This window comes from Molossus molossus, unplaced genomic scaffold, assembly GCF_014108415.1.
Source record: "Molossus molossus isolate mMolMol1 unplaced genomic scaffold, mMolMol1.p scaffold_m16_p_5, whole genome shotgun sequence".
In the NCBI taxonomy this organism is placed as follows: domain Eukaryota; kingdom Metazoa; phylum Chordata; class Mammalia; order Chiroptera; family Molossidae; genus Molossus; species Molossus molossus.
This window is the reverse complement of record NW_023425388.1, coordinates 83,784,739-83,792,823: the sequence shown is the minus strand read 5'-3', so window position 1 is coordinate 83,792,823 and position 8,085 is coordinate 83,784,739. Positions and strand designations below refer to the sequence as shown.

The 8,085-nt window shown below is 39.6% G+C and overlaps 1 protein-coding gene across 1 annotated transcript; it reads right to left on the bottom strand.

The window, feature by feature from the left end:
- Positions 1–331: 331 nt before the first annotated feature.
- Positions 332–2,077, bottom strand: GPR15 (G protein-coupled receptor 15). Its single transcript, XM_036243290.1, has one exon. It carries the CDS (start codon positions 1,947–1,949, stop codon positions 864–866), a length of 1,086 nt encoding a protein of 361 aa, XP_036099183.1. The 5' UTR covers positions 1,950–2,077; the 3' UTR covers positions 332–863.
- Between the last annotated feature and the right edge of the window lie 6,008 nt (positions 2,078–8,085).

The window sequence follows — 8,085 nt, the reverse complement described above, 5'->3', positions numbered from 1 at the left end:
ACAAAAGAGCATAGCAAAACCCCATTGAAAAGTAGTACTGCACCATTCTAATGACATACATTTTTACTTATATATCTTATAAAGAAAATTAAAGTCAAACCTTGCCTTATGACTTCTTGTTAAAATACTCTAGAAGACCAGATGATAATGTAAGTCTCAAATCATAAACATAATACAAAATGATTCATCCCCATGAGCTTTTTGCCAGTCTAAAGTTATTATTTTTTTCTAAAGTTATTTTGAATGGCCTAGGGTAAAAGACAATATTGAAAGATGGTAAAGAAGCAATCAACATACAGGGTTTCAAATAATAAGGCCAGAACCTCATTTCACTGATCGGAACAATTAATTACAGAGCACAGGTATACTATATTTGTTGCTACCTACAGTGACACCACATTTCTCACCAGATGAAAGTGGGCAGGATCCTTTAAATATAGTCCACTTTGGAGTCCAGTTTGAAGGGTAGTGTGGACCAAGGTACCATGGTTCTTGAGAAAGGAAAAGGCCTAAGTGTGCATTAAGAATTACAACGAAAGAAACTGGTCCGAGAAGGAGGCTTTCTCTCAGAGATCAAGGACATACAGGAGTTGTATATTGCCTGGTGAATTGGATTGGCAAGGGTCAAATAAGGCCATTCAGCTAAAAAAGCAAAAACAAAAAAACAAATAAAACCAAATCAGCATATGGCCTACTTATATCCACAAGCACGAGGACTTTTGCGTTTCTTTAATAAAAAATTAACTCTTCCTTGCATTTATGAAGCAATATTAATACCTTCAGCAATACTTTTCTTCTTTCTTTTTGTTGACCCAAATTAACTGTTCAATCCACCAACAGAGCTTGAAAAGTTACAGTCCGTTTTAGAGCGACACAGACCTCTTTCTCTTTCTGGCAAAATCCCCTGCATGAATGAAGTTGGAGAACGCTTTAGTGAGGTGACTATCTGATGACTCAGTGCTATTCCCAAGGTCATAGTTCTTCAGGCCAGGACATAAGCAGTGCACGGTGGCCCGGCGGATGTAGCTGTCAAAGATATAGTAAATAAAAGGGTTGACACAGCTGTTGGCAAATGCTAAGGGCCCACTCACCTCCATGCCCAGCTGGAGAGAAGAGGAGGAAAAGCAGAGTTTTTGCTGCAACCCAGAGACAATGGCCAGGAGCTTGAAAGTATTAAAGGGCAGCCAGGAGAAGACAAAAGCTGCCACGACAATAAATATGATCTTTATGGATTTCCGCAGCTTCTTCTTGTGCTTTCCCGTCTGCCGGTAATGGGCGCACAGCTTCCTTGCAATGCAACAGTAGCAGGTCACAATGCTCACCAAAGGGGTGAAAAAGGTAAAAATTAAGGACACCAGGGCCCAAGTCAGTTTAATTGAAGTGGCCCTTTTCTCTGCACAGTATGGCTTATCCTTAATCAGGGTGAGCTCCCTGGACAGAAGAGTAGGCAACCCCAGGAGGCAGGAGATAAACCAGACAGTGGCACAGACTCCATAGGCATAGTCTCTCCTTCTGACTTTCTTGGATACTGGTGGACGCACAATGGCCAGGTAGCGGTCCACACTCATGCAGGTGAGCAGAAAGATACTGCAGTGCATGTTGACTGAGATCATGTAAGAGCTGCCTTTGCACAGGAAAGAGCCTGTTCTCCACAGTCCTAAAGATGCTTCTTTATCCACCCAGAGAGGCAACGTGATGAGGAATATGAAGTCAGAGGCGGCCAGGTTGATGATAAAGATGTCAATCAGTCTTCGGCTGCCTCGTTTGAAGTGCAACACACTCATGAGGAGGAGGTTCCCCAGCACTCCGATCAGGAACACAGCTGTGTAAAAGATGGGAAGGAAAACCGACGTGTAAGGAACATGGGCGTGGATCCTCTCCATCTCATCAGGACTTGGGCTTGTAACATAGGAGTAATCCGAGTAAACTGAGGTTGCTTCTGGGTCCATCACTAAAGATCAGGTGCCAAAATCTGGTAAGTTTCCTTACCTAGGAAGTTTTTGTATGAATTTTAGAAATCTCAAGGCAGCTTCTTTTATACAGGGCCGCCTCTTTCCCCACCTCACCCCTCCCTTAAAAGATCTTGGGACAAGCATAAAAATAGATTGAAAAAAGTTTCTACCAGTCCTCAGAAAGGGCCCACCAGGAACATTACCCTGATTGGTTTTAGGTGTTTGTGGTTTTTTAAATTTGCATCTGCCCAGGAAACTAAGCTACTTTTTTTTTTTTACTTCTTTCTTCAAGATATTCAACTTGTTTCTTTAAATCTAGAAATTAGAAAATGAATTAACTTTTTTTCCTTACCTACTTTAGCAACATCTTTTGTTTTTCTGACCCTGAGCATCCTTTTGATCTAGACTTCTGTTTCACATATAAGATACTGTTTTACTTTTAGAATTTTAAGGTGATGATGGTGAAGATACTCTTTTTATTTACATCTTTGGTAAATGTGAAGAAAATAGCCTTTCATTGCATCAAGAGCAAACTGAAAATCTCCGAAATCATACCAGCCACATCTATGGCAAACAATGATTCCAGTTAGGGTATGAGACTTTTCTTACTAATTTGGCTCTTTTAATTCATATGTAATCAATCTTTTCTCATTCAATAAGTTAAAAAAATCTTCAAAAAGCTGAGATCATATCTTGTGCTTTTATTATTTAGAAAAATGTACACTACAACTAGCACAGCACCTTGCACATAGTAGGTGCTTTGGGAATGTTAGTATATTTGAGTTGATTAGGAAAACTTGTTTTTGTGATTTTGTATTATTAGCAAGGATTAATTCATTGAGCTTTAACTGTAGGCATTATTGTTACTTATGTAGCTTATGAACACAGGTTTAAAAGTCACAAGTTGGTATTTTTACTTTTTTCTCTGCCATTGTAATTCAACCAATGGCATTCCCTTTGTTAGAATTAACATCCTTGAGAAATTTTCTCCCTATTAATCCTCAAATACCTACCCTTCATCAGACTCTAGCTCCTCTCTTTTCTTTGCACCTCACCTCTGTAGCAGTGATTGTTTCGCTTTTGAGCTATGACTTTTCCTTAAGTACCTCCACACATCATGAACTTCACTTTGGGAATTACTGACCTGGCAACAGACAGATCTATATTAAGTGACATTATAATAGAGTTGCCAGTATAGGCACTATAAAAGGAAGATTTTTGTTTCATTCAAAACATATTTTCATATCTGTTCTCTTTTATATTAGACCATAGTAAAATATAACAAATTCTGAAACTGACACCATTTATTTCAATTCTTTACTGGCCAAAATGGCTCAAGCTTCTCTCATAGTCTTCTCTCTTTCTCTTTCTTCTATCTCATTTCATTGCCAAAATCACTGTTTCAAGTTGATACTACTAATGCATGGAAGAATGTATGCCTGTAGATGAAAATACAATTGTTAAGCATTTGAAGTTCTTTCTACTGAATTTATATTTCTTCTGTAATTACTATGTTGAAAGAATGACCCTGCCTGCTATATTCCCTCCTTCTCTCTTTTTCCTGATGTGTTCTAATGTCACCTCGGTCTTAGGTATGAGAATCTAAGTCAGGGAAAATGAAGGCTCTCTTGATCTAGGGCAGACCCAGGAAGTCACTTGGGAGTTGATTTTTTGGTCTGGGTCTACCCTTTTTTGTGTCTCTGGTTGCTCTGTGTTGTTCATGGGGGGCACCTGGCTGCTCTGTGTTGTTCATGGGGGGCAGAGGAGGAAGGAGGGGGACATATCCTTTACTAAATATATGCTGCAGATGAGAGGAACTAATGCTTTGACATTTGCAGGATGGCAGTCTTTCCCACTGGGTAAACCTTAAATATTTAATAGAATAATTCATTTTGTCAAATAGTTTGAAGTAGGACAATATTAACTTGAAAAGGATTGATGGGGTAAACACGGAATATTCAACCACTATCTGTGTGTGTGTGTGTGTGTGTGTGTGTGTTAAAGTATCAATCATATGTATGATTGTGCTTTAATTGTACTGTTAGAATTTTGCATTCTGAAAACAGAAGTTCTTTTGCCATTTGAGAAGATAAGATGGATTCTGGGCCTAAAATATATGAAAAAAATTCTTTTAGATATGTTTCAAAAATTCCACATAAATGTTATAAAACAGTAAAGAGTTTATGCTCATACTCTAGAGGAAAATATCTGGCTGTACATTTATTCTGTAAGCCTTAAATTTTCTTTCAGTGTTCAAAATTGTTGGCCTGCTGATGCATACTATCTCAACAAATCTGACTTTCTCAGTAAACTTTAAAGCAGCTGTAAACAAAGTGATGTTCTTTATGTATATAGTCTCCTGGAATATAGTAATCAGTGATAGAATGCTGCAATGTGAGAATATACAACATGGATCAACAGTGTCTTGGGACCCAAGTTAGAAAACAAATTGTTTTAAGTCAAAAAAGAGAACAAATATCATTGTTCTGGTTTTTTAATAACTCAAAGAATAAAAGACTATTACAAGACAGAACCCATAATAAAAGCTGACTAGATAAAGTGGGAAGGATCATTGTTCTAAGTAAGCTTGGGTAAAATGGTCATTTTTCAGGATTCAAATGGTCTCTGAAATAAACGTGAGTATACCAACAATACAATAACCAACCACACATAGACCAAAACTCAGAAACAATACTGGATATATACGCATATAAAAAGAGCAGTCCAAACAAGGTGATTAAAAAAAAAAAAAGAGTAAGATGTAAATGTTAGTAACTGAATTACAGCACACATGCCATCTCCACTCCAACCCATTCAACTTTCCTTCCTTACCCTTGGCAGATAATTGCTTCCATTTTTATATTCTCTGAGATCCTATACAACACTGCTTATGAAGTACTTATGACCTCATTTCACATGATTTGTTATTTTGGTGTCTGACCTCCTGAGATGATCATGACCAACATGAAGGGAGAGGCCATTTGTTATCTCTCTACTGACTTCTAGTTTACGGCAGCTACCCAGCTGAAGTCTTTTATGGACTCTCAAAGCCATTGTTTTAAACCTGTGGGTGCCAGACCACATTACCCACATTAGAGCCACCTGGGGTGCCTACTAATCTGTAGCTTTGGGAACCCAGTCCCAGATCTATTGAATCAGCAGCATTAGGAGTGGAGTTCTAGGACTTGATATTTAACAAACATCCAAGGTGATTCTTACACACACTAAAGTTTAGAATCATTGTTCTCATTTTCTTATCTTAACCCAACTTTATATGTGTTATGCTTTGTTATTATTTTGGCTAATTTTTAAAGGAGTTTAAAAAGCACCTCTAAATTTGAACTTCTTAGAAGTCTTTTAGCCTGAATCTCACAAAATTTTAGAAATTAATTTAGACTTCTGGGCTCTCCCTACTCTGTGTCCCAATTCCTGAGGTATGTTCAGAATTGGGTCAGATGTTGAAGATGGAGAGAGAGTAAGGTTTTGTCCACAGAGACATCTGCTCAAGTGAATCTATTATCATCTGTCATGTGGTCATAGCTGCGACATGCAGCCTCTGCTTCACAGGTAGGCTGAGGTTTTGTGTGAATACAACCAACTGGCATTGTGATTTATTACTTCTGCTTCTTCTCTGTCAACTACTCTGGCTCCCATATTAAATAGGGGTGCATCAGATTATGTAGCATATAGCCACAGTAGAAAAAATCTCTGCTCATATATGCTGAGCCCTAGAATAAATGGCAAATATAATGAAGTAACTTGTTTTTTATCAATCTTATTAGAGTGATGATATATTTATTCCTTAGGAAAAAAAAGACACTCTTGTCCATTTCTTACTTGAGTATTATAAAGTGTATAACCATTTAAATAGTCCAGTTTAAGAGATCTGTTTATACTCTAAGAGGAAATGATTTCTTTTTATTCTGACAGTTACTTGGAGAGTTTAGTGCAATAGAATGTAATATATCATGCCAAACTAAGTATTTGCTATTATCAGGGTCCTCCCCTTCTTCATTTATTGGTTATTTCCCTTGATACCCATATTTACAGAAATAGCAGTGATGTCACTGTTCTAGGCACATACTTTAGGCTGCTTCATAATGGTTGATTTAATCCGGATTTAGGGTATTCATAACACAAATTGTATTTATTTATATTGCTGTTTCTCCCAGCACAGTGTCTGGCATTCAATAGGTGATTAGTAAGTGTAGATCTGGAATGAATTATGCTTGAATTTTGAGTCATTTCCAATGATCAGGGACTTTTTTTTTTTGCAAACTTCTTGGACAGTTTCCATTTCCCATGATTACTATTTATCATTGAAATGGCAAAAGTTTGTGTTGCTGTATGTTTTCTCATCAGAATACATATAGCCTTCCTCCTCTTCCTTTGGCCATATGCATTTCCCACTTTCTCTGTCTGCTTATACATTACCTAGGCTGGAGGACACATGAATTCCCCAGGAAACTTTAATGCTGTACATCTATGACAACCATATTTTAGAGTTACATTATTCTTCTTCCAGCAGAATAATGCATCATAAAATTTTAGAGCTTCAAGTGATGTTGGTGATCACCCAATACAACTATTTTACCAATGAGAACACTGGGGCCCAGAAAGAGGTCACTTACCAAAGACTCACATTGGTGATTGTAAAATAAAGGACAATTTAAATTTAAACTTCCTGTATACATGTGGTCCATTCATTGTCCTTCAGACGCATCTATTGGTTGCCTCCTGCACTACCCCAGAATATGTTTTTATTGACTTTAGAGAGAGAGGAAGGGAGAGGGCGAGGGAGGAACACTGATGTGAGACAGAAACATTGATCGGTTGCCTCCTGTACATGCCCTGACCCCAAATCAAACCCACAACCTTTTGATGCATGGGATGATGCTCCAACCAACTGAGCCACCCAGCCAGGGCTGCATAAAATATCTTTTAGGAAAGTCCGCAGCATGAGTGAGGACAGGCCATTGTATGGAAAAGTTATTGAAAGTGGCTTAGGTGGGCAGGAAGTTGGGTGGTATGGTGTCTCAGGAATCACCAGGGTGGAGTGACTGGTGTTAGCCAGGTTGATGGAGACTCAGATATGGCACCTGCCTGTGTTTGCAGGTTGGGTGGGGGGAGGCCTCAACAAAGGACAGTGCACTTGCCCTCATTTCTGTCTGTGAGAAAGCTGCCCCTCCAGCCTTCATCCAAAGCCAGGCAATTTAGTCTCTCCCTGTAAGTCCCTGGTGCTTTTCAAGCAGCTGCCCCAATGCTGGAACTCAGAGCAAGTGAGTCCATCAGCCAGTAAATCAGTATGAGGACCCTTTAAGAGGAACTCCTGGGATTTGAGCAGCCCTTGGTCTCACTGAGCCACTGTACCTGCTGGTTTTCAGGCAGAATTTATGGGGACTTCTAGGACTGATACTGGAACCCTGAGCTGGGAGGCCCGGTGTGGGGCTGTGACCCCTGAATTCTCAGGGGTGACCTCTGCAGCCGACATTTCCCTCTTGATTTTTAACCTCCACATGTGGGTGTGGGACCAGTTCATTATGCTGTCCACCCCCCCTACTTTTATAGTCATTAGCTAGTTTATTAATATTAATAATAGGAAAAGACCAAAGGGGAGGCCAGCCATTATAAGCATGGTTATCTGGGAAGTTTCACCAGGAATATACAACTTCACCCTCCCCAGGGAACTACCAGTCCATTCACTGCAGATCACTGAAGGAAGGGATTGAACAAGGGTGGAGATGGGCACACGCACAGTGAAGTTGGAGGTAATGTAGGGAAGGTACTTGCCTGTCAGTCTTGCCCGGGGAACAATGGATTGTCTAGGAGAGTAGAGTCACTGTAATCACACAAAATCTTGGAAGGGTAAAATCCCCAAAGAGTTTCCTCTCTTTTGCCCTTGCTGGCCTCTTGATGTCTCTTGCTCTGTGATCCACACTCACCCATGCGCTTGCCTCCACAGCATGTGGCCTTGCCCATGACCATGGGGACCCCCCACACAATGAACTGCAACTGGGAACACAACCTAAGCTAGTCAGATGCTGACTGGACTGTACTTTAATATGGAACAGAAATTCTGGGCATTGGCTTTACTTCTAGCCCTGCTGAACACAAGACTGGACTTCTTCCACGG

Bases quoted from the DNA above. Each gene is read 5' to 3' on its own strand.
- GPR15 (XM_036243290.1), bottom strand. From the start codon at position 1,949: ATGGACCCAGAAGCAACCTCAGTTTACTCGGATTACTCCTATGTTACA.